Consider the following 27,093-nt stretch of genomic DNA (forward strand, 5'->3'; position numbering starts at 1 on the left):
CAAAATTGGAGGTGTAGTGGAAGGCGAAGAGGGTTACCTCAGATTACAACAGGATCTGGGCCAGATGTAAATGGACTGAGAAGAAGCAGGTGGAGTTTAATTCAGATAAATGAGAGGTGCTGCATTTGGGAAAGCAAATCTTAGCAGGACATATACACTTAATGGTAAGGTCCTAGGGAGTGTTGCTGAATAGAGAGACTTTGGAGTGCAGGTTCATAGCTCCTTGAAAGTGGAGTCGCAGGTAGATAGGATAGTGAAGGTGGTGTTTGGTATGCTTTCCTTCATTGGTCAGAGTATTGAGTACAGGAGTTGGGAGGTCATGTTGCAACTGTACAGGACATTGGTGAGGCCACTGTTGGAATATTGCGTGCAATTCTGGTCTCTTTCTTATTGGAAAGATGTTGTGAAACTTGAAAGGGTTCAGAAAAGATTTACAAGGATGATGTCAGGGTTGGAGGATTTGAGCTACTGGGAGAGGCTGAACAGGCTGGGGCTGTCTGTCTTCCCTGGAGTGTCGGAGGCTGAGGGGTGACCTTATAGAGGTTTACAAAATTATGAGGGGCATGGATAGGATAAATAGACAAAGTATTTCCTCTGGGGTCGGGGAGTCCAGAACTAGAGGGCATAGGTTTAGGGTGAGGGGGTAAAGATACAAAAGAGACCTAAGAGGCAACGTTTTCATGCAGAGGGTGGTACATGTATGGAATGAGCTGCCAGAGGATGTGGTGGAGGCTGGTACAATTGCAACATTTAAGAGGTATTTGGATGAGTATATGAATAGGAAAGGTTTGGAGGGATATGGGCCAGGTGCTGGCAGGTGGGATTAGTTTGGGTTGGGACATCTGGTCGACATGGACAGGTTGGAGCGAAGGGTCTGTTTCCATGCTGTACATCTCTATGACTCTAATTAATGAGCAGAGTGCAGCCAAACCGCTACTCTAACATTTTCCAGTGATGGCATTCCATATATTGTTACATTTGCTGACACTGGATATTTCAGGGAAAGGTTCAGTCCTAAGTGTCAATGCCATAGGAGGTGAATTACTGAGCAATGATTTTATACTCAAGTTGGGAGTTTATTAGTAGTTGCAGTGCCTCGATTCATAAACTTTAGTATACAAGTCAAAATCTTATCATTTCAAGTTGAGGAGCTGAACTCAACTTAATATGTGGAATACAAATACAAAAGCTGATGGAGAGTTGCTTTTATTTTTTTAAAACCCCTAAGAATTTGTATTTAAGAATCTTACTATGTGGCAACTTGTAAACTTTTCACTGTACTCATACGAATACATGACAATGAAGCTAATTTAGCTAAAAAGACAACCAGCCTATAAACTTCACTGGTTTAAGTGAACTGAAGGAGAGAGTTAGACAAGTGTTTTAAACACTACGTGGGACTTTAAGAGTAAACCAGGCAGCCCACATCTCAGACACTGATCATATAATGTCGTGGTTCCAAAACAAACAAAAGTTTGTCATGAGACATTAAGACTTTGACAATTCTAATATTCTGGGATTTTCTGCTCATTCTTGACTGAATGTAGGACAGGTGGCATGATAAATCAGGAGTGGGGCTGCAGGGTTATGGTGATATACAGCTGGGTATCCTACCCTTTTTCATGATGATGTCCCCAAGAGGTAGCAGAGAGTTGAGAAGTAGCTAATACCCAAACATAGATTCCTTGGGAGACAGCTGCAAATGTGTTGCTGGTCAAAGCACAGCAGGCCAGGCAGCATCTCAGGAATAGAGAATTCGACGTTTCGAGCATAAGCCCTTGTTCCTGATGAAGGGCTTATGCTCGAAACGTCGAATTCTCGATTCCTGAGATGCTGCCTGGCCTGCTGTGCTTTGACCAGCAACACATTTGCAGCTGTGATCTCCAGCATCTGCAGACCTCATTTTTTACTCCTTGGGAGACAGCAGAGGTAACCGTGAGGTGAGTTAAGACAACCCATTGCGATTGGGCTCTGGAAATAAGTGAATAGTTCAGAATGAGGCCAAGCTACTGGTGTAAGAGAATGGTTAACTGTGTCCAAGAACAATACAGCACAGGAGCAGGCCCTCTGACCATCCAAACCTGTGAGAAACATTTTGCTCTTCCATACTATAACTACCTTCACTTACAAGATCTGTATCCCTCTTTCCTATTCATGTATTCATCCAGGTACTTCCTGAATGCAGTTGTGTCAAAAGCTTGATTTTTAAAAATATAGTTTATATTCTTGGGAAACACTGGCAATATCACTATTTGTTGCCAATTTGAACTGAGTGGCTCGCTAAATTAATACAAAGGACAAGAATCAGTCAGATTACTGTAACTTCTGGGCCCCTGGAATCTACTTAGCCCAGGCTCCAGTTTGACATCCTTCTGACAATTCCCTTGATACTAATTTCCCCTCAAATTCTTTTTACAGCATCCATTTTTAGATTAGATTACTTACAGTGTGGAAACAGGCCCTTCGGCCCAACAAGTCCACACCGACCCGCCGAAGTGCAACCCACCCATACCCCTACATTTCCCCTTACCTAACACTACGGGCAATTTAGCATGGCCAATTCACCTGACCCGCACATCTTTGGACTGTGGGAGAAAACCGGAGCACCCGGAGGAAACCCACGCAGACACAGGGAGAATGTGCAAACTCCACACAGTCAGTCACCTGAGTCGGGAATTGAACCCGGGTCTCAGGTGCTGTGAGGCAGCAGTGCTAACCACCGTGCCGCCCACATTTTAATCATGAATGCTTAACTCTTCACTCTGCTAGCCAACTACCGGCCCACCCTCTCTCCTTTTGACTTGAGACTAATTTCTAACAGCATTCTCAGTTCTGTTGGAGAATGCAAAGGTTATACATATTCCATTATTGTTTTCTTGAAAACAACCATTAGTGAATTGGAATAGCTGCTACTGATGATGGCTGGTCTGTGGCTGTGACACTAATGAAGACTGCAATTGAACAGCATGGAACAACAATAAAATGGACTGGATTGGTTCTTTTTGTGAACAGAACAGCTTGTCAACTTTCCACATTGTCACCTAAATACCAGTGTTGCAAATGTACTGGAACAATTGGACTGTAATTCACTTAGATCTGAAGCACAAGTCTGAAGTTCATTGCAAGTATTTAAGTCTTGTGTTTTGCACTGTGCTAGACTCCATTATTCTGGGTGGGGCTGATTGTGGCACCTAACCCTCTGGTTAGTTATTTGTTCACCCACCATTTGTAACTGAATGCAGCACAACTGCATAGCTTTGATGGAATGGAGTAATTACTTAGCTTTATCCTGCAACACAGCCATTTTGGTTGAGAAAAGAACATGATGCTGCTCTGTGGTCCAGGCAGATAATGTGGTGAATGACTAAGTCACCTGTCTGCTAAAAATCAATTAGGCTTTATTAAGCCTAACACCTACCTCATGCTTTTTAACTACTGTTTAAATGAAGCCTGGCACATTGAATGTCTTCTGCACAAATGTCACCTATTTGTGTACCCCATTCTGGAGTCTGTGAGGATAGTCATAACTTGCAATCAGTGAGAGAGAGGTGGTGACATTGCGTCATGTCAGTTAACTAGCCCAGGCTTCAAATGGCTTTTGTTCTGGGGACATGGACTCAAATCCCACCAAGACACAGTAATATTGAATTGAATAAAGATCTGGATTTGAAAAGCTTGTCTAAGGTTGAATATGTAACCATTGTCAACTGTGATAAATACCCTAAACTAATGTCCTTTAGGGAAGCAAATCTCCTGTCCTTACCTTTGCTGCGGCCCGGAGTCACATGTTGCCGAGAAATCTGGTTGGCTCTTAATGAGGTGGACAGGAAGGATATGGAAGAAACCACTGTTGGAAGTATTGTCTTTAAACAAGGCCCCGAAATACCCCAGCGTCACCCTAATTTTTAAAAGGAGCATTTCCCTGGCACTACTTAGATAGTTATCGCTCAACTTTAGATTTGCTAGTCATTAAACCATAACCATATATGATCTTGTGCTAAGGTTGGCTGTTATATTTGCAGTTGGAAAATTAATTTCAAAATCACTACTTAACAGCTGGAATGGGCAGATGACTTGCTTGAGGGAATGTTGGACATGCAAGACTTGTACAGGTTGGAATCTAAAAGACAATTTGATTTCAACATATCCTGATGGCTCCTGATAGTGTGCATGCAGAAAAGATATTTTCCACCTGTGCAAGAATCCAGAAGAAGGAATCACAAGTTCCAAAGTAAAGGAGTGTCCATTTAAAACAGATGAGGAGAAATTCTGAGGATTGAGCATCTTTAGAAATAATTTTGCTACATTTTGAAGAGAGCCTTCAAGGCAGAATGATTTGTGGTAAGCAGGGGGATGAAAGTATTGCTGTCTACTTCCCTTAAACCTGAGTAATCAGGTCAACTGTGATCCTATCAAAAGAGAACGCCTGCTCGAGGGGATAAGTAGCTTATTCTGGCTCTGAATTCCTGCATTTGTTTGTTCATGGTCATGGAAGGAGTAGCATACATAAAGTATTTCCTTCCTCCCAACCATTTCTTGGCTATTGTTTTGTTCAGCTTGTAATATCTTAATTTAAAATCAACAGTCACAGATTCAATTGTTTTATACTTGCAGGAAGAAATAGAAGAGGTCACAAAGGAGCCAAAAAGAGATGATGCTCCATTTACACACAAAGTTGACATGCGAGCTCGCTTTGAGCAAATGGCTAAAGCAAGAGAAGATGAAGAAAGGAGAAGAATTGAAGAGCAAAAGCTTCAAAGGATGCAATTTGAACAGAAAGAAATTGATGCAGCACTGCAAAAGGTATGTACAGGTTGGAATCTAATGAAACTCTGGCTGCCTTGTTACTGACCGGACACAATTGTCTAACTTAACTATAAAACTCTTGCAACATTTAAGTGGGTTGATAGGGTAGATAGAGAATATTTTTATCCATTTGTGATGACCAAAACTATGAACCAGTTGAGTCACAAAAAGTTGAATGAAAACTCTAATCTTGTTCCAAAATATGAAACTGGTTACCACATGGAATTATTGAAACTGTATTTATTAAGGGAAAAGGGAAGATAGACAAGGACAAAAGGTAAAAGCAGCCGTGCTGTGGTCAGAGAGGATTTGAAAATTTATGTTCAAGGCTCTGACAGCATTTATTCACTACTGCATCTAACACTAGCTAGCTAGGATACATAGCTAGTGTTAGATGCAGTAGTGAACAAATGCTACCAGGGCCTTGAACATAAATTGTCAAATCCTCTCTGACCACAGCAGGACAGCTATTGCAGAACAATAATTCGAGAAGGATGGTTGAAAGGTTTTTTTGGTGATTGGATGCCTGTGTTCAATAACTCAGTTTGCTGCTGGGTCCTTTGCTTGTTACTGTGTGTTTTAATGAGCTAGATGGAAATGTAGAAGGTATGACCGATAAGTTTATAGATGACAAAAATGGGTGGTGCGCTAAATAGTGAGGAAAGCTAATGGGCTGAAGAGTGGCAAATGGAACTTAGTCCTGAAAAATGTTAGTCTTGAAAAATGTGAAGATGTATTTTTGGGAAGAATATACAATGAATGAACGGTAACAATCGAGCAAATACTGAGCATCAAGGGAACCTTGGTGTTCAGGTCCATAGATCCTTGAAGGCAACATTACAAGTAGAGGTGGTGGTGGTTTAGAAGGCATATGGGATATTTACCTTTATTAGTCAAGGCAATGAATACAAGAGCAAGGTGGTTATGAAGCTGTATATAATATTAGTTAGACTACAGCTTAAGTAGTGAGTGCAGTTCTGGTTGCCACATGAAAGGAAGTTTATGAATGCACAAGAGAGGATGTAGAAAAGATTTTACTAGGCGAGAGGGATTCAGCTAGACTAGATGGGCTGGGGTTATTTTTCCAAGAGCAGAGAAGGCTGCAAGGGGTTCTGAGTGACTGTACAATATTTGAGGTACACATACAAATTTGGAAGGGAAAAACCTTCCAAGGGGGAAGCATTTTAAGGTAAGGATAAGGCCTTCAGAGTACCAGAAACACTCAGCCAAAAAAAAAGGTTGGCAGACGTGGGAACCTTCAAGACATTTAACAACTTTTCAGGGGACTTCTTGAAAAACCATAGCATACAAGGTTATGGGCCAAGGGCTGAAAATGGGATTTTAACAGCTGGATAACTAATGACTTGTGGTCAGGATGGGCCAAAGGATCTCTTTTTGTGATGGAAAGCATTTTTAACTTAAACAGAAGGACGATTTAACCTTCTAATTCCTAACTTGCAGAAAGGGGATGAAGAGGAGGAGGAGGAAGGCAGCATTGTTAACGGATCAGCCTGTGAGGATGACAAAGATGAACTCATTCGGTCTGGTGCTCCATGGTTCAAGAAACCCCTGAAGAATACATCCGTTGTGGATGGAGAGCCTGTCAGGTTCACTGTGAAAATCATGGGAGAACCCACACCAGGGGTCACGTGGTGGTTTGAGGGTGAAATGTTGCAAGACTGCGAGGACTATCAATACATTGAAAGAGGAGAAACTTACTGCCTTTACCTCCCTGAAACCTTCCCTGAAGATGAAGGAGAATACATGTGCAAAGCTGTCAACACCAAAGGAACAGCTGCTAGCACTTGTATTCTCACCATTGAAAGTAAGAATTAAGTTTTGTACAAAGACACTTTTTCTAAAGGCAAGAAATTTGTGAACTCATCTACACACACCCCAAGTTAAAACTAATGCTTAAACTTGCAGCTTTTTTTTCAATGGCAACTAATTTCTTGAATTTTCTCTTTTCTTTTAGCTGATGACTACTAAATCTGCTGGAATTTCCTTTCTGTCTTCAACCTTTACTACATCCATCTTTCCCCTATGATGGGGCCAAAAATTTTAAAATGCTCCTACCCTTGGAAAATTTGCTGTAGTGTTGATCGTCATTCCTCTCATGGTTATTTCATAGCCTAGAAATCTGCATGAGGCTTACATACTGGTTTTATTTGGTCAGTTTTAGTCCTTTACAATGATCTTGTGATGTTATTTAACAGATGCTATTGTATCTGCACATTATTGTTAATAGCAGAGCCCACTTATACATCAGCCTGTGTCTATGAAACTATGAATTTCAAAAATTTTAACCTAAGGTTAACCTATTTATCAATCACTACTTGGGTCAACAAGCAAAATGTTGCTTTTAAAATCATTGTTAGAATTGTCCATCATGAAAACTCAAACTTGGCATACAGAAGTTTTTAGTGTTTTTATTAAAAAATGAAATGCAACATGAAAACTACTTGTTGTTTAAATTCAAATCAGTAATTTGGGTTTGTCAGCATATAGAAAACGTGTCTTATTTAATCACTTGCATAGATTGCCATGAAGCCTTACATACAAATTGGACTATGGACAAAAATGCTCTTTCACGCAACTTGGCAATGGGCCCAAGAGGGCCTATGTTAAGACAATTTGTGGTCCTCAAATGCTCTTCATGCAGAATGTACTTTTTTGTAAGCTGAACTCCTGCGCTACTGTATTTTCAGATACATTTAAAATAGACTTTGAAACAAAATAATATGCCTCTTATTCTTACTGTGTTTCAATGACATAAATTAGTGCTTGCAAAACAGTTGACTTGCACCTTTGGTGGCATTGATATATTCCAGCAGCACCTACAGGATCAGCGCGAACCCAAGAGCTTTCACAATCTGCTTTGATCAGTGCAATACACTGACACAGCCAAAATAATGACCACTGCGCACACATGGAAGGGAAAGGCAGACAACAACAAAAAGAGTGATCTTTTGATTCTTGCTGTAACAGCTACAGTTTAATAAAAACTTGCAGAACAAGTTCTTTGTAAATTAATATTGAGGTCATTCATCCTCCCCCAACACTGTAATAAAGGGTCTAATTTCATCTTGTATTCATGACCACAGTAAACCTGGCTCTCTAAGTGAATAACATCGAAATCCCTACTCGGTGTCTTACTTCTGCTTTCTTAATAACTGCACTCTCTTAGATGGTAGCATCAAAATCCACCAGCTGTATCTTTTGGAAGTAAAGGGTAAAGAGGATGGTAATAATATCACATTCAAGTATGACACCACATCATGCTCTTCTAACTGTTCTATCAACATCCCTCATCACTGGGTTAAACTGGAACTCTGAGCAATGTCACTGTGGGTACACCTTCATCAAACATACTGCATAATTTTGAGGTGGTGGCTCACCAGCACCTTTAAGGTTAAACAGATATACTGGCTCTATAAGTCATGGTCGTACCCACTCCTTTCACCATTTGGGCTCTTTTGCATCTATCTGGAGGAGGGGACAAGGCCAGTTTTAACATCTTGTGAAAGACGACATCTGAAAGGACAGCACTCCCTTAGCACCACAGAGAACTAAGCTTTTATCTATATTCAAATATTTATTTTATATATGCAACCTGATCTTTTCTGACAAGGTTGATGATAGATTTTGGCCAGAATAAAATGAATCCTTTGCCTTCACTCTAACACTGAACTAAAAGGTCAGAGAAATTAGTGTCCGCTAAGATCACATTCAGGTCTCAAGGGGGTCCCAAGAACCACAAGCTTTTGACTGGGTGACTGAATGTGCTTGCGTTGTGCAATAAGCTAACTCATTTCACGGCAGGTAGGTGGCAAAATAGCCTCTGCAGTCCTGAACTAAGGTAGGAAAAAGTGTAATTAGATTTTCCACTCAGATCCCTTGACACCAAGTTAATATTGTGCTATTTCCAAACTTAAATGGCGAAAACAGCCAGGTACCAGAGCGTCATATACGTTAGTAAAATTGTCTTCAAGAGGGAGTGGAAAATAAAAGTGTATTTTGGTTTGCAATCATTTTTAACAGGGTGCAAAGTAACATGGAACTGACGCCTCCTCATAACCAACAAAACGTATATGGATATACATGGAATAGTGTAGGTGGGATGGGCTTCAGATTAGTATGACAGGGCGACGCAACATCGAGGGCCAAAAGACCTGTACTGCGCTGTAATGTTCTATATGCCTGAAACCCAATCTTGCCACACCCATATTTAATGGACACAGTAATCAAAAAACAATTTGTGCATCTCAAACTTTATTTATAATTTCAAAATCTTTACATTTTAATTCACACTAATATCATATTACATTATCAGAAAAACAAAAAAACGAGTGCCAACACATCCGGATCATTCTTAAGCAGCATATTTTTTCCCGTCAGTGAGGTTACCTTATACTTCAGCTCCAAATCTGTATATCCCTTTCTCCAATCACTGCAAGCCCATAATCTGCTCAGTAGTCTTCTCCAGCAATGCACATTTTCTGAAGAAATTTTTTCTTCGAGATAATAGCTAATCCATCTCAAAAGCCACGTGTAAAAGAAACATGCAAAAGAAACATGCAGGAAACCTATCTAGCAGTGCCAATATTAAAAAAAACTGAACAGGAACAACAGCAAAAACTTGCAGTCAAATCCTGATATGCACTTTCCTCTAACTGCAGCACAGATTGTCTGTTTTAGCATTCTACATTGTGTTAACTGAGACTGTTCCCTGGAGAATCTAACTATACAATTTCAGTACAGTTGGCTTTTAAACATTCGCTTCTGCAGATTTTTCTGAATCAAAAGCTTCTCAGCATTTTAAAAAGCAAGCAAAATAAATGCATCCAACATTATTTTAGGGAAGCAAATCCTGGAATTTTAGAAGTCTGACTCTCACGTACGCACAGATACAAGATTACAAGCAGGCTCATTAGAAATGGAAACAATTATTCCTTACTAACTCTGGGGATTCATATATTTATAGAAAACAAGATAGAAGATGATTAAACTATGCTTTGCACTTCAATTCTACTCAATTGGTTTGAAACATGGTATCAAAATTATAATGAATGTACATTTGAGAGTCCTTCATTGACAGGTAATTTAATTCAAGACGATATGTTAAACTGTGTATTTTCTGTAGGAGAGTCAAAAAAGGCGAAAAGAAACAAATGACTAAACAGGGATACCTAGCAATGAACACATTAAGTTTAGCAGTACTAAATGGATGTCCTAAAGTCCCAGCGTGCAGAATATGCTTGTTTTCGCATTTGTATGCATATAGAAACAAGTGCATGATCCAAAGACTCTGACAACATGCCTCCCACTTCAAATAACAGTTTGTGCAAAATACTTAATTTCCCATGTATGAATGACATGTGTCACTCAAAAAGCATTACCTTATATAGAGAGCCCTTGTATGGTTTATGTTCATCAGTTCAAAGGATGAACGCAAAGAAGTCCTCCACAGTGGTAGAAACTATCTCAGGACCTGTTCCTATGACCTATGAATCGGGTGCTGGCAGCTAGCTCTTCAGCACTGTATAAGAACGAAGGCACCATCTTTAAAGTACTTTGAAAAAAAAAGCCAAAAGATAAGCAAGTTGGCTTTTTGCATAATAATCTCCCAAGAATTTGATGAAAACACAAAGGCAATTAACCTCTAGAAATGCAAGATTCACTCTTGAAAAAGGGCACATGAATTGCACTGAATCACAGCTCACAAAACACTTGGAATTCTAATCTGATCCTGAAGCAACATATTTTATGCGTTTTAATATGGTAAATAGACCACAAAACTGCCAGAATACAATAATTCAACATGAATAAACCAGACCAAAAACAACACACCTCACATCCTTTAAGATACAATTTATCAGCCTGAAGACAGATATTTTAACCCTCTTCCCTGGCTATTTCCCAAAAACAGCCTCAAGCTCCCATGATCTCAATAGCAAAACAAAACCCAACTAGCTGTTGCACAGTGTATGAGCAAAATATGTAAGCTTCCTTCTTTGTAGTTATACTAAAAATCTGATGTATACCCAGTAGTATAAATAAGTTGTTACTTTTGGAAATTGTGCATGAGAAAACAGACGCATTAGGAAGAGTGGCCAAAATGACAGAGGGTTAAAAATAAGACAAGGTGTATCAATCTATGCCAACACAGAGATAGTTTATCCTACAAGAACAAATTCTACAGCTTTTCCTTTGCCAGATATCTAAAAATATACAGTAAAATATTAGCTATTTATTCAACAAAGATGCCTTCACAACAACTGATGCAGGTCAAATCTGTATACATATACACTTGACTAATTACGGTCTAAATGAAAGAAATCAGATATCTAACACAAACTAAGATCTAAACAAATGTTTGCTGGAACAATTAAATTGTGCACAACATTTGAAGTTTATTTGCTTGAAAAAAATGACCAGTCATTGCTGCTGCAAATGAATAATTATTTAAAATGAGAATTGTCCAACCCACACATCTAAAATACGTGGTTGTATGCAAAAAAGCCCTACCTTCATTCAAACCCAGAAAAAGTTAAGATCATATGTCAATGCTGAATGCATCTGAAAAGGCAGTTTAATGCTTCAGGTGTATGCCAGAAGTTTTAACCTGGCTTTTTTTTTTAAGATGCAGGCTGACCCCCTTTTCTAAGAATGTTTGAGCTTGAAATTTACCGCAGTTCAATTTCTTTTTTGTTGACTCATCTTGATTTGATTGTCTAGAGAAACAAATTATGGAATATTTGGCTGATCAGACTGACATTTAATTCTTATTTGTACAGTAACGTTGAGTTTCATACAAATAATGCATTTATAAAGAGGGCCAATGATTGATCAATTTATTTTTACAGCCTGAAATAATACACCTTCATTCTTGCTTACCTTTAGTGTACTGCAGCAGAACTTAAGATTCAAGGTCTGGGTGGCACTGTGAAGTATAAAAATTGCACTTCATTTGCAATGAGCTGCGACTTCACATGGTACAAGAAAACTATACCAACAGCCTCCATTTGAAACATTTCTTCATAAACTAAGTAATACTAATATTTTTGGTAGATAGCAATGTAAGCTGAAAAAGTCATTTCTGGATTTTTCATTTCAAAGATGAGGGAGCTTTCTTATTAGACAAAATTAGGTTTTTAATAAATTCAGCAATATCTAAAATGTTTCTTACAATCTACGAAGCCTAAAAGAACACTACATGCTTCAATTATGGACTGCAATAAGCTTAATGGTCTTCAAAAGATCTGCGCTATTCAAAAGACATCTTCCTATATGCTTCATTACTATATATAAATAAATAAACAAATAGAGTAATTTCCTTTGCTAGAAGAATTACAAACTGCACTGAACAAATTTGTTCTGCAAAAGAGGTTTGTTTTAATGCATTTTAGGCTGAAGTGCACTGTAAACAGTACAAATATGGGGAAGAAGGGTATCAATCTCATCATCCAGCAACTTTTACTGACTATTGAAATAACCAACAGTGCACCTACTCAGCCCAATTACATTAAAATAAGCATAGCTTTTCAGACAGCAATAAAAATACCAAGTCCCTACCACATCCTCAAACTTGAAAATGGTAAACAAATAAAATAATTCATTAAGAAATCTTCATTTGCAATATATCCTATATATATATATATAGTATATATGACAGCAAAGCATTCTAATTCACTGATCAAACACATTTTCAAACAAGTGGCATTACTGGCTGGGTTCCCTACAAAGTAATATAGCATCTCAATTACATCAAAGTTTAGTGTGTGCTGTGTGCGCGGGGTATGGGGGTGGGGGAAGAGGAGGGAGGGGAGAAGAGGAGGAGGGGAGGAGAAAGCAGATGATGTGGGTCAATTATGTGACATTAAATTGGTTGTATCTTATTAAAGATACCAGCAGCACTAAAGTAGTGATAGTTGCTAATCAAAGGGGAGGGCAGGAGTGGTACAGTCCACAATTAACTGCTAAGCCAGATAATATAATAAGGCAACAAGCAGCACAATGAGGGAGTGAATGTTTCATGGGATATTTGTTCATGTTGGCAATCCCACTAAAAACTGTATGATGCAAATAAGCAATTACCCATAACAGGAAAAATCCGTCCAAAAAGCATCAGTTAAAGAAGTTTAAATGCTCATGTTTTCAGAATAATACTGTAGCAGTCATGTAACAAAAGTACAGATTGGTCTTGCAGGCATTAAATCTTTGAAGTGACTCAAGAGTCACAGTCACCTGTGTAAATGTAGAAATTGACAGCTCAGGCAGAGAAATATAAATTCCACATGCACTACAAATCAATTTTGAACTAGTGGCAGTCTAAGGCAGATATCCAAAGCCGCCAAAACAAATGCAACAACTTTGATATAGAATTAGACTGTGGGAGGTGATGGTCATCCTCACCTTGGGATCCAGGACTGTTGCTGACCAATGTTAAGGAGTCTGGATCATCCAAACTTTTGAACTGGCACGTGTTATCCCGGTGAAGATTTTGTCATGACTAATTCAATTTGGCCTGGATTTTGTCTGCAAGGTCAGTGCTTAGGTCTATAATCTGACAAAGAATAAAAGCCTAAATTTAAAAGTGAACAGAAAAATAATCCTACGAAATGTGTCCACCATCCTACAGAACAGTAATCAAGACAAAAATATCCCTGATCATTCATGATTCTCATTTTATCACATTGACTTCACATGGAGCTTGAATCTTGGTCATTTCATTAGGCAAATGGGGAGAAGGGAGGAATGGCACTTGCACATAAATCAAATTAAGTATTTAGCTGCACATAGGTATTTGTAGCTACATCTTGCCTCGAAAGGATCAACTCCACCTAGCTAATACACCAAACAATAGGCAAATACATTAGTTACAATCATTGCACCTTGATCAACCAAAGACATAATTGCAAACATGGAACACTTTCCTGTGGGCTAAGTAAAACTGTTGCAGTTTAACTTACCCCATCCCCAGCTCAACCCCTTAATTCTGACTGCAACGCAGATCATATGTTGAAAATTTCTTAATTAGTTACGATCATTGCTACAGAAACAGACGTCTTTTCCACAAACATTCATCATTTACTGAACCAAGCATGACCGCAAAGATGCAGAATTAGATCTCATGGACAATGCAATTCACTTAAGAGCAAAGAAAACATTCTATGTATTAAATTAAAAAACTCGAGAAAATCAAATCATCATCCTGTATGAAACAGCTCAGCATGTCTACAGATTCAAACCTACAGTTTACAGCAATTCATAAAGTAGATAATTAAGCTTAAACAAGGCACAATTGACTAAATTCCCAACAAAAAGCAGAAAATAAGCAGTTTTTCCACAAAAACTAAATGGATAGATGAGCAAGTATTCAAACTTTCCAGATGAATGATTACAATTTTATGGATTTGAAAGGTCAGCCATGACAGGAAGTTTTTGGGCAGTGTTGGTTAGAGAAGATGCAAACCTATTGTGAAGAAATATCACAACAGACTATTGCCCATGTACTACACAAGAGTCCAATGTCTTTTAGATAATTTTCAAAGAATATGTTATAGTTAAAGCTAAGTGAAACAAGCCTGTAAGATCAAGTGTTTAGCTATAAATTTTCAGGTCATCATCTCATTCAAATGATTAAATGGCAGTCATTTGGGCCTCACTCAAGGTCTTTAACCCTTGGCCTTGTTATGTTACTTCCTACCTTGAGGAGATTTCTCAAAGCCTTAGCTTCTTGACCAAGATTTGATGAATACCCAAACTTATTCCACCATTTCCAATGTTTATCTGTGAAGCACACTGGGCTGTTTTCTAATTTATAATGTGCTATTAAAGTGAAACTGTTCCAGGCTCGGTGCTTAACATGACTTATGTCTCTGCCCAATACACATTTAATCCATGGAATCAAACATCATTATGACAGACAGTGTAGAGATTAGGCAAGTGTGTAATCAAAGCAAAGGAAGTACTTGGTACCACAATGACTATTCACCCCAAAATACAAGAACTGAAATAAAAGTAATCTAATTTCATTAGTAACAAAAATCTTAAGATGAGATTTGATTGCAGAATCAAATTACTCACCAGAAGTCAGGATAGCTTGGAGTTGGGATTTTGTTTAATAGAAAGAGCAAAATTCAACATGAAGCTTCAATCTTTGAATTGAAAATATTTAAAATTGAAAATTGAAAAATTTTTGGCAAATCTACATTAGATTCTTAGCCACAGATCATTGAATTGCAAGTTAGTCTATGCCGATTTGAGTGATCTCAAATCAGCAGCAGCACATTATGGTATCATTAAAATTATATAAGACAACATTGTTAGTGTTTGAATATTGTCCAATTATCTGGAAAATGTGCCTTGGCACCTGAACTCTGGCTTTATGCAACAATATGTTCCATAGTTCAATAACTTGCTGCTGCTTTCTAGCACTGTTGACAGAGAATGGCAACCTAGAGAAGCTCACTAAGTCAATAGTTTTGTAAAAGAAGAAAATCATTTGGGATCATTAAAAATTGCACAGATTTTGAAATATTATACAAACAAACCCATCATTTATATTAATTTAAGTTTTAACTAACATTATCACATCCTTTTCCTAACATTTTGAAGAATGGATGCACACGAAATTAGGATTTATGCTTGCTTTCCAAGTCACTTTAGTTGGAATTAAAAGTTTTAAAGGTAAAGTTACGGAATAGTCACAATACAAATAGCACATCTTAGCCTGCAAGTTATATTAAACTGCGTCATACTTTTACAGTGAACACTGTCCTGGACTGGAAACCAAATATGCATTAACTTGGCATACAAAGTGTCTCAAAACTGAAGTTTATGATAAGAGAAATCTCCTGCACAAAACAAACCCCAACTCTTACCATTTTCACAAGTACTCAGGTCAATATTTAATTCATTACAGACAAATGACTTCGCCTTACTAAACATTAGCCTAGGGAAGCTGAAAAATGTGTTGCTGGAAAAGCGCAGGAGGTCAGGCAGCATCCAAGGAGCAGGAGAATCGACATTTCGGGCATAAGCCCTTCTACAGCAACACACTTTTCAGCTCTGATCTCCAGCATCTGCAGTTCTCACTTTCTCATTAGCCTTGGGAAGGAAAGGGGCTCCAACATCTCTCCATTTCTAACTGGCCATCCCCAGCACCCATGGATTTACAGTTGTTTGGTTCTGCATGGTGGACTGCCCCATTATACTATTTGCTAACATGAAAACAAGCAGTTTATCTTTAGCCTGCTTGAGAATACCAAGCCTTAAAATAAAAGCTGTGGTGTCACAGGTATATTTACACCAGTATTGTTGCACTATCCATATAGTGACAGGAACAGAAGAGATTATCAATAATTAGACTGACTGCATTTTAAGCTTCTTATATTTTTAAATAATTAGAAACTCCAACAACAGAAATTTTATCTCTAGCACAAGCTTGAATTTAACCTTAGCAGCCACTAAAGGATTCCTCAGTAAATGTCTCAACCATAAGGTTCAAAGGGCATCTTGGTACTTCAGATTTAAAATGTCCAGAATATATTTAGGCAGAAAATGATAAAATTTTCATAGAATCCATTAAATTCAATTTGAATTTATATTAACCAAAGTCATGAGGAATGGCTTGTGTTCCATAATTCTTTGATACTTACTGTTTTTAAGCAAAGGAAATTGCAACCAACAAGGTTATAGTTTTGCGAAAACTCTAAAGGACTGAAATCCTTCAGGATAGAGATCAGGAAGTGCAATGGAATGATCCATCTCACCATAGACCAAGGTACCCACACCAATAATGATGGGTGAATATTTTGTGGCTCAGTTTAAAATCGCAGTGGTGAAAATTGAGCCAATAGATCCAAATATCTAAACTTCCCCAGATATGCATTCAATTTCAATGCTGTGACATTTCCCCAACAATTTCCCCAGGATTTTAAACATTTAGTCTATGACCAGATCTGTAGCAGAATTGATAGGTACGTCAGCCTGAAGCAAAACAGGAACATAACTTCAAAGCCCAAATGAACCCTTGCAAGAGATCATCTCTAATGTTATCCAAAACATTAAAAAACATTTGAATTTAGTGTTAATGCACAGACATCGAGCAAAGTACTGCTTCATGACATACAAATGTTGAGACAAACTGTGCTGGTTAATTCAAAAACCATTTCAACAGTCACAGCACATTGAACAGAATTTCAATTAAATTGTCCCTCAACAAATCAACTGTAACATTTACTTCAAATATACCTTCAAAGCATGAATTGGAAAGTCATTGTCCATTCAACATTAGCACAATGTAACTTGCTACAACTCAACGTTTCCCCAGTTGAAAACAGTATTTTATACTATTAAAATCAAATACTATAATACAGCAAACTTGACACTGGTCGCCTGCAAATTTATCCTCACAATGCATATCTGTCTTGAGGAAGGGTCACCAGACTTGAAACGATAACTTTGATTTCTCTTCACAGATGCTGCCAGATCTGAGCTTTTCCAGCAACTTCTGCTTTTGTTTCTGATTTACAGTATTCACACCTCTTTTGGATTTACATAAATATCTGTCAGCTTTAATGGTGTAGTGGCTTCCTGGCCCACAGGACTGTACTAAGCCAAACAGTTATTTACAACCTATGAATACAGACTATTAGCAGTTTGACAGCTAATTTCTGTGACCCCCTTTGGAAGGGTTAGGGAGAAGACAGACAAGGGAGAATATTTTCTGCTCTTAACTGTAAAGCAGTGACTGCCGTTGGCAGTGAAGAAATGGGAATATAAATGGGCTTGGTTGAAATATCCACTACGTAACTGGGGAACAACCTTCAGACAAGTTATTATTGAACTATAATTCTCTGGGAACAATATCAGTCAGATGGCTACCATCAGTCCAGGAAATTCACCCTAAGTTGAATCTTCTTTAAAATAGACAAATGCAGAAAAGCAAAAAGAAAAATTGACTTCCCTGTTTCCCTTATTCTTACAAGATAAGAATCACCAAACCAGTTGGACACAATGAACTTAGGAAGACCAATGATGAATGTAATTATTGGTTCGGTCTGGAGGTCAGTTAGTGACAAAATTATGTCTTTTTATTAGGATTCAGATGCATCCTTAAGATATATTGATTACATCATTCAGTGGACATACGTTTTTGGTCAGGTGTCATTACTCACCATGATTTTTTTGTCAACGTTAAACTCTTCATGTACAAATGACATCGCCTTACGAATCCTTGTTGTTAAATGTTAAAAGCTTCTTGGGGTGCTCAATGAAATCCACAGCAAGACAACGTTATCTGCCCATTGTGAAAAGTTTATTGTAGGGCACAACTTCTAAAATTAAGTTGAGCTGAGATTGTCAGTTTGACTATGTGACAAAAGGACCTGAAATGGACAAGGACATCAATGAAAATGGGAAAAGGGTTGCTGTACTGTTGTCCATTGTTGCAATTGTGAAGTCTTCAATAAAGATAGCGAAACAGGGTGAAGTGTAAATTTGAATGCAATACTGGGAAATGTTTTAAATGTGTTTTCAAAGCTACATCTACCTATATAAAAAGACAGTGGCATATATGATTGCAAACCAAGTATGGACAGCCTTGTTTGGGTACATCCCCAAATTAAGAACACAATCACATAACCTTCATTAGAAAATAACATGTATAAACTATCTACTTCAAAACTTAGATTATTTACACCATAAAATTTCACAATTCTCTTTCTTCATTTTTGTTAGAAATACGATTAAAAAACCTTCAGTCTCGATTCTTAACATTCGGCTTCAGGACAGAGCTTCATGCACAAACAAGACTAACATTAAGAATTAACCTGCAGATGTCTTGTGGTTCTTGGTCACAGTACTCATTCGGCTCTCCACACCTAAAAACAAGCAGCCTGCAACACCTGGACAACTGACCACCTTTTTTGTGGCTCTCCAGAGACAGAAGGCTTTCCTTAATGTTTACAAATTTCAGTTCTGTGAACATGTGCCAGCTGTAAAACTAAGTTACAATAATGGACACTAACTAAATTCAATTATGTGGACAGAACAATAATTCACTGTTTCAAATATCAAACAATTTTTTTCTTCTATGTGAATCAATTGAAAAGCATTCAAAACAACATAGAGATGTGGCATACAAAAGTTGCTCCTCTTAAGAGTTTAGGATAGCTGCTCAGAACAATGTTATCCATGTCAGAAATTGCAACACTCCATTCTCTCACCCAGCAAAATAAATTCAATGCCCAAAAGGTTTGTACAGTTTCCAACTTAAGTAATTTCTAGTACAATTCACAGCAAAAAGTCAACTTTGCTATTTAAAACATAATGCGCTCATTTAAAAATGCAAAATAATTTCCATTTGACACATCAACATAAACAGCAGATATTCATATCCATTTATTCAGTTGAACGTCAAGGCAATGAAATACAACACACTCCTAGCCTACCTACCTTCAATCTAACCAAATTCCAAATGGTTCAAGTAAATCTAAAAAGAAAACTACCACAGTATCATCTAAAAAAGGCTTTCCATTCTGCATTCCTCAAACATTATTTAATACAGTTTAGGAAATACTTACCCATAAAGGCTTTCATCAAAAAAAAAATCAGTAAAACTAATAAGTATAGTATCCTATCAGTTTAATTCCTACAAGCATGACATGCTAAGTACATGATCAGGACATTTCTGCATTGTTATTCATATTTCAATGTATCTCTTGACAAAGAAAAGAGAGTACATGGGCAAAAACAATTTCAAGTGTTATCGCACAGTAGGTCATCTCTATTTCGCAAGGTTTTAGGGTACTTACAGTGCAAAGCTCCTTGAAGGAACAGAATCAAGGATGGTGCACAGCATACGCCAGGTTACCCTTACAGAGCTAGCTCTACATTGGCTGGAACACACCTGTACTTCAATAAATACAGTGGCAAAGAGAGACTGCAAATGCATTCATCTTTTGCATAATTAAACTGAGCAACTACCAAAATATTCAAATGTAAGCAAGGGGAAAAAATCTATTTTGCACAGAAACAATCATTTTCAAATTGAGGGAAAAATATGCAGAAGCAATTCAGATAATCTTTCAGGATTTTAAAATCGAAAATTCCAACTAAATAATGTGAAAAATAAAACAGCTGAAGCAGATCACAATGCATTAGAAAAACAATTCCATAGTCAATTTGAGGACCTACTTAATCATTAACGAATACTTAGACTGATAACCTTACCATCAGCTTTCCTAAACTCCTTCTGTCAGAAAGAAGTGTTATGGGGCACTATTTTACATGGCAAAAACTGCAGACCATATAAACAAACTGACAAAATGCCTCAAAATTTGTCAGACATATAGCATAAAATTGCAAACAAAAGCTAAGGATGCCAGCCAAAAAATTAAATTACATTTATCTTCATATGTTGTTATAGAAATATTATGCAAAAGATATACTGCTTGCAACTTTGCATTATGCATCATTACTAATGAGCTAAATTGAAATCTTGATGGCTTCAGGAACGTGGACTATAGCAGCTATTTGGATCTGAATTGAATTATGCACAAAGTCTCAGCATGACCCAAGAGAAAATTCCACAACTCAGAACGTGTTGTAAAAGGTTACAATTAGGTGCAAACATCATACTATGTATTTACCCATAGATCCAACTTACCCACAAAACAAGGGTTTTCATTTTATTTATTGTCAAGCACAAACAAGCATTTTCTTTTAAAAGTGAACAGGTATACAATGGAATTAATACATTTTACAACAGAAGCACGTCACTATAGTGACTGAATAGAAATTGAAATACATATGCTGGAATGTTCAAACTATTGTGTTTCACTAAAAGCAAACCAAATTTGCATTTCTACACAAAATAATGGTTATCAAGTTCGCTACCTCTTAAGTATGACAATTGCAAGAAACACTATTTTTTTAAACCAAAAAACAAAATTAAGATCTTCATCAAGCCGTCTGCATCCATTAATTTTACAAAGGCTTTTCCCCAAATGACGCAAATATCTCCACTTCACATTACTGGGCCTGCACAAAAGAAATACATAGAAATACACAAGTGGTTACCAACATGAAACAGTTCAAGGTCATCGAGTGTGGACAGGATCCTCTATCTGTGAAAGGAAAAGTTAAACCTAAGAGCCAACAGCTGCTCTTCACTTTTTGCATTTCCTGTTGGGGTTGGAACTTTATGTAAGAACAGCCATTCAAATAATAAGCCATTCAATGCTCTTCAAATGTGTTCTTCTGAATGTAGTATAAAGTTAACTTTCAAGTGTACGAGGGTATTGATATGCAGTGTGCATACTATTAATTTCATCACTTTGCAAGTTATCAATGAATCTCACTGAAGTTATGTAGGGATACATCAAGCTTTATTTCATGCCGAATCAAAAGCACACTTTCAACCGTGAATCTTTTATTTACTGGAATTTACCTGTGGGGGGGGTTGTTGCGCTGGCGGATGCTGGGGAATTCCTTGGGAGTTCGTCTGACTGTAATAAGCTGCTTGCTGTCTGTAATACTCAGCCCACGCAGCACTGTAGTCTGGCTGCCCACCTGGCTGAGCTGCCGTACTAGAAGCTTGAGCTGCCTGACCTGAAACAAACAAGTAGGATTGAATCATTGATCAAGTTCAGAAAACTCAAACACACTTGAATCATGCTTTTCAAATACATACATACTTTGTTTCTTGTAGTATTCTTCCCAAGCTTTTGTATAATCCTGTTGTGCTCCTTGTGGTTGTCCCTGTTGACCTAAACAAAAGATGGTTAACATTTTGTGAAATAAATCTTAAGTATTGAATGTTTAGGAAAACATTTAATTTCAGTCTTCAAAGTAATAGATTCCAACAAACACATGGTTATACTTTACTCATTCACCTAATATACAGAAACTGCTAGATAAACTCAGCAGGTGTGCCAGCTACCTGTGGAGAGAAAGCAGAATTAACATTTCTAGTCCAGTAACCCTTCATGACAGAAATGGTAACTCAGCCTTAACAGATACTGCCAACAAGCTCAGTTTCTCCAGCAATTTCTGTTTAAGATCTTCAGCATTTGCAGTTCTATGTTTTGTATCACTCATTCCCCTAGCCGGGTATTTATTTCAGCGCGAAGTCCTTTCCTTAAAATTCAGGCTGCTTAAAATTGTTCTTTAGAACATCTTAAAACCATGACTGCAACAACGTGTATTAGGACTATTCAAAAATTTACTTTAAATTTGCAATTTCTAATTGTTGAGAATTGTACTGGAATGATGAATCAATATATTTGAATATAAATGCACAGGATTGATATGTCATCTGCTTTTTGTGCAACAGGATTTTCTTTGGGGTGCTATGAGCAAAGATGCGATTCAACACCAGATGATGAGCAGTGGCACAAAGATTTGCAAAACTCCACCGTTAAGTAGGACAACAAACAAAGTCAATCATGCTGTTGGCCAATGCTATTTTAAAAGCATACCATGTCCACTTGTAAAGGGACGGGGCTTCTCTACCACCTACCTTACAATCCAGCACAAAGCGCATTCTATACTTTAATTTTACAATTACAATGATTTTTACAATTGCAGCTTTCCCATCTTGTCTGTTATGAGTGTCCTTACTATCAACCTTAAACTTTGACAATCCAACCTAAAGTACTTACCTAATTTCTTGTAATATTCTTCCCAGGCTTTGGTATAATCAGTCTGAGGAGGTTGGGCTGGGTTGGGTTGGTTTGGATCAGCTGCTGATAAAAGTACAGAGCCATGATTATCATATTAACAACAAGGATATTAATTCCCAGAGGGAAGAAAGGAGGTTGACAGTTTATAACAATAGGAAACCTAGAAGCTGCTAGAAGAGATTTTCTAACCCTCTGTGGAAAGTGATTCAGGCACATTATGCCACTGATTTAAGAAACAGGGATAATAACCACTAATACTAGTTTCCAAAAGTCACCAGCTTATGAAATTTCTTTTGGGGTAAGATGCAAGCTTAGTTCTCGAAGGTTTTTTACAACTGCAGTAAATAACTCTGTCAGTGTCGCCAGAAGCTCTGATAAAATACTCAATGATTTACCCGGTGCAGAATTTGGGGTACTGCCCTGACCAGTGCTTGAAGGTGCAGGTGGCTGCTGTGCTTGTTGCTGATAATACTGAGCGTAATATGCTGCCCATGCAGCTGTATTTGCATCTCCAGCTTTATCTACAACAGATTAAAAAAATTACATTACTGCTAGCACTCAAACACTGTAGATAAAATTGTATTCAATAACTTGAACATAACAGTAAACTCTGGGGATCATTTTCTTTTCCTCTTCTTCTGAAATGTCAAATCCTGCTTGTACATGATTCCACAAGTGCAAGCTACTCTCCAGGATACCATCCAACTGGTCAGTCAGCAAGCATGAGTCTCAACAGTGTAAAGATTGTTCAGCTCGTTAGCTAAGGAGGAAATCTCAGTTAAAGCCAACCCTGACCTCAACTGACACTGGGACTTGCATGCTTCTGAAACAGGGATTACTAGATGTCAATTAAGGGTGGGAAACTTAACGGATACCACCTCATGTATCCTGGATAAGATCAGCCAAATCTCAAGGGCAACTAATGATGGGAAATAAATACTGGCCGAGCCAGCGCTAACCACGTCCCACGAATGAACAAATGTTAAGACACCAGGAATCAAACCTGGGCCCCGTGGGTCTATATGGTCCCAAAAACAGAATGTATTTATTAAAACAAAAATGAGCTACTGAAGAACTCAGTGGATTACTTTTAAAAGTTTGCATGCAAAATATATTTTTTAAAGTGGTCTTACTTGGATCTGGTTGGCTCTGTTGCTGCCAGGGCTGATAGGTATTCCCCCATCCTTGTGGAGCATATGGTGCTGGTGGACCACTGCAGAGGTTGAGAGATTACGTCATGGCAACATAGTACATATTGTAGTCAACTTTAAAACAATTGTGCTGTGTAAAATCAATTTACTTACTGTTGAGGAGGACCAGGTGGGCCTGGATTATAGGGCCCTGGATTATAGGGCCCCATAGGAGTTCCAGGGCCTGGAGGAGCAGGGGGCCCATGAGGGCCAGGAGGCAAGTGTGGTCCATGAGGACCATGGGGACCAGGTGGCCCAGGAGGACCAGTAGGAGCCTAAATGCACAAACATACATTGTGAAATATAATCAGGTGTACAAAAAGGTAAGTTCCTGCTAAGAGATCACCAGACTTCAAAACAAAAGCAAACATATAACAATTCTCCACGGAGTTAAGTCGCGTAGAAGATATATTTTAATGCAAGTATTCAACGGGCATTCTGCCACAAGAATTGGAGGAGTTTCCTGTTTGGTGCCTCACGCTTACTCCATCATTCAATGAAATGTTGGCTATGACGTGACCTTAAATCAACATTCTGCCTGCACCATAACACAACTATCTTGTTCATCAAAAATCTCAGTCTTCTATATAACTAATGTCCCAGCATCAATTACTCGGTGAAAGAGAATTTCACAGACTCAAAGAATCCTCAGGAAAACATAACCTCTGCACCGGAGACTGAACTGGGAAACGCCTAATTTTTGATACGTGCTCCCGTTTCTATGCTGAGCTGCAAGTGAGAACATAATTTCACCTTCCACGTTGTCAAATCCCCTCAGAAATGAACTTGTTTCAATAAGGTCCCCTCTCATTCCAAGTTCCAACTTAGCCAACTTGTTTTTCACAAGAAAAACACTTTATCCCAGAAATGAGGCTTCCTTCAAAATAAATTTCCAGACCAATAAAACAAAGATCCACACAGAAATGGAATCAACCTTATATTTGACAATGCCCTTGCTGCATTCAATGTGATAAAAATATCATTTTAGTTTTCAATATTAAGAAAGCTAGAAGTGTAATCCTAATTTTCAGACACTTGCTTTGGATTATGACAAAAATTAGGAGATTAAAAACCCATTTTTGAGAAGTCCACGATGTTACAGCAGCTAACTTGAAAATTAACAATGCATTCAGTAAACAGATTTCATCACCATACTGTCACACTGGATGCTATAGGACAGTGCGCTATCAGGCATGAGGACACTGTATGCTGGAACCATTGATCCCATTAAGGCTCAGTGAATTCACTGACTGGTAAACATCTTGTATTTACATAGGTACTACAAATACCACAAAAAAAGTCTGAAACTGAGCCACAGGAGGAAGTCGGAAGGAAGAAAATCAAAATCTTGGTCCAAAAGGCAGGTTTTACAAAGCCATGAATAAGTTAAGCATCAGATGAACAGAGGCACGGCAGAATTAAGTGAATTCAAAGATAAGGCCTAATGATGATATTCATCTCAGGATCATGTTACTTGGGTTGCGAAATGTTCGAGCCTCAGACCCTAGCAAGGGTGAGGGACAGAGTTATGATTAGTGAATCAAATCTACAGTCAAGATTAAAGACAGTGGATTCTGTCTTCAAAATATTTACTTAATGGAGGAAATTGCTTCACATTAAGTCTGGATCACATGCAAGTAATTTGCTAAGTCTAAGACAGTGGAAGAGTTGATTTTGAGGGACGGTGGTGAATTGGAAGTCAGGATGAACATTCTTTCAAAATCTGGCACTATCATAAAATGGCGCTACCCTCTCCAATCACTTTAAAAGGGACTTTCTGGATAAGCAGGTCAGGTTGCAAGAAATCACTCCCTGCTAACCAACAAGAATACAACAAATTCCTGGCAAAAGTAATAACCATGGTGTGCTACATAAATTCCAACAGGTTTATTTGGAAGAACTAGCTTTCGGAGTGCTGCTCCTTCATCAGGTGGTTGTGGATCTTATACTCCACAACAGTCTGATGAAGGAGCAGCACTCCATAAGCTAGTGCTTTCAAATAAACCTGTTGGACTATAACCAGGTGTTTTGTGATTTTTAATTTTGTACACCCCAGTTTAACACCTGCACCTCCAAATCATACATACATTCCATCAACTTGGTTTACTTTTACACAACAGACATCAAGATTCTTCATTTTAACTTTCCATTCTACATTGGTAATGGTCCAATTCACTCCATCTCTGCCCATGATTGAACATCAGAACATATGACAAAGACATGACTAAATTATATGCCTCTCAAGCTTGTTCTGTCATAGAAAAAAATTCATGATTTTCTGTCCCAACTCCACTTTCCCACGCATTCCACACTTGCCTCAATTCCAAAAGGCTACAAATCTGTACCCAAGTCTTAAATATTCTTTGCAATTTCAAAGAATCATACCAGTGAATTAAGAAATTTCTCAACTCAGCTTCAATTAATTCACCATTAATTTGAGAATGCTTGCCTTCTAGTTTCCTCAGTATCAACTCTTAAGATGTTTCAGAACCCCTCTCATTTTGATGAGATATAAACTTCAAGGAGTGAAGGACCAGTTCACAGCCTTTCATAAAGAACAACTCTCTGTACCCAGAATAAAGGCAATGAACTGTCATTGCACCACCTCCAATGCAAGCATAATTCCCAGAAATATGAACAAAACAGCAGACTGTACTGCAGTATTGTCTCACCATAGTCTTAGTGTTTGTAGCATGGCTTGCTTTTTCAAGTACTCCAATCCCCTTGAAATAAAGATTTGCCTTAAAATACTAACGTACCTCCATGCTAACATTTTTCTTTGTAGAAGTAATCCAACTGTTCTGAACATCAACATCTTTCAAAAATGTTCTGCTTTTCTATGCTAAGTGAATAACCTCACATTTGATCACAATTTACTCTATCAGCCATTGTTACAGAAAGTCAAGCGCTCTGTGTATATTTCGGTGCAGTTTCAAATGCACGAATGAATGATGTCACAACATCCCAGATTCTTGAAGTGCTATCCAATAGGTTAGCTACCAACCATATGCAGAACTTGGAAATTTAGATGATGTTGACTATATTTTTCTGCTACTAAGTTTAAAACAAAGTTAGTGATGCACACTTTTAGGCAGGTGATATTCTTAAAAATTAAATTACATGTGCATGTGTACTTGCACCTTTTGTGCGTGTTTTTGGCACCATGTCTCAATATGCCAATTAGATGGTTTTAAGACTTACCCCAATCTTCTCTTCAATAAGTTGTCGAGCATAATCAATCTGCTGAGTTGATCCACGAATAATAAACATTTTAAAGTTGGGATCAGCATTTGGAGGTGGGTTTCTCTGAAGCTCAATCCTTGCCCCTGACTGTTGGCTAATTGCCTTTACGGTCTCACCACCTAAAGCAGAGATTTTCAGAAATTTGTGAACACTGATACCAA

The 27,093-nt window shown here is 37.9% G+C and overlaps 2 protein-coding genes across 9 annotated transcripts in view; one reads left to right on the forward strand and one right to left on the reverse strand.

The window, feature by feature from the left end:
• Positions 1 to 7,546, forward strand: part of nexn (nexilin (F actin binding protein)) — a 107,591-nt gene extending 100,045 nt beyond the window's left edge. For 5 of the 7 annotated variants that reach the window (XM_060829991.1, XM_060829995.1, XM_060829994.1 and 2 more), the window contains 3 exons: positions 4,615 to 4,803; positions 6,268 to 6,631; positions 6,782 to 7,546. In XM_060829991.1, the coding sequence (XP_060685974.1) occupies positions 4,615 to 4,803; positions 6,268 to 6,631; positions 6,782 to 6,795 (567 nt within the window). In that variant the 3' untranslated portion in view covers positions 6,796 to 7,546. The other 2 variants (XM_060829993.1, XM_060829996.1) reach the window with 1 other exon arrangement.
• A 12,964-nt stretch (positions 7,547 to 20,510) lies between these two features.
• Positions 20,511 to 27,093, reverse strand: part of fubp1 (far upstream element (FUSE) binding protein 1) — a 44,143-nt gene continuing 37,560 nt past the window's right edge. Inside the window, exons 14-21 of one of the 2 annotated variants that reach the window (XM_060830632.1) lie at positions 26,891 to 27,051; positions 23,804 to 23,964; positions 23,633 to 23,712; positions 22,895 to 23,020; positions 22,479 to 22,559; positions 21,513 to 21,584; positions 21,266 to 21,426; positions 20,511 to 20,856 (exon numbers count right to left, since the gene is read on the reverse strand). In XM_060830632.1, coding sequence (XP_060686615.1) covers positions 20,848 to 20,856; positions 21,266 to 21,426; positions 21,513 to 21,584; positions 22,479 to 22,559; positions 22,895 to 23,020; positions 23,633 to 23,712; positions 23,804 to 23,964; positions 26,891 to 27,051 — 851 coding nt within the window. In that variant the 3' untranslated portion in view covers positions 20,511 to 20,847. Of the gene's footprint in view, positions 20,857 to 21,265; positions 21,427 to 21,512; positions 21,585 to 22,478; positions 22,563 to 22,894; positions 23,021 to 23,632; positions 23,713 to 23,803; positions 23,965 to 26,890; positions 27,052 to 27,093 lie in introns of both variants that reach the window. The other variant, XM_060830631.1, reaches the window with a different exon arrangement.

The sequence above is a fragment of the Hemiscyllium ocellatum genome, chromosome 9 (genome assembly GCF_020745735.1).
Source record: "Hemiscyllium ocellatum isolate sHemOce1 chromosome 9, sHemOce1.pat.X.cur, whole genome shotgun sequence".
Lineage (NCBI taxonomy): Eukaryota > Metazoa > Chordata > Chondrichthyes > Orectolobiformes > Hemiscylliidae > Hemiscyllium > Hemiscyllium ocellatum.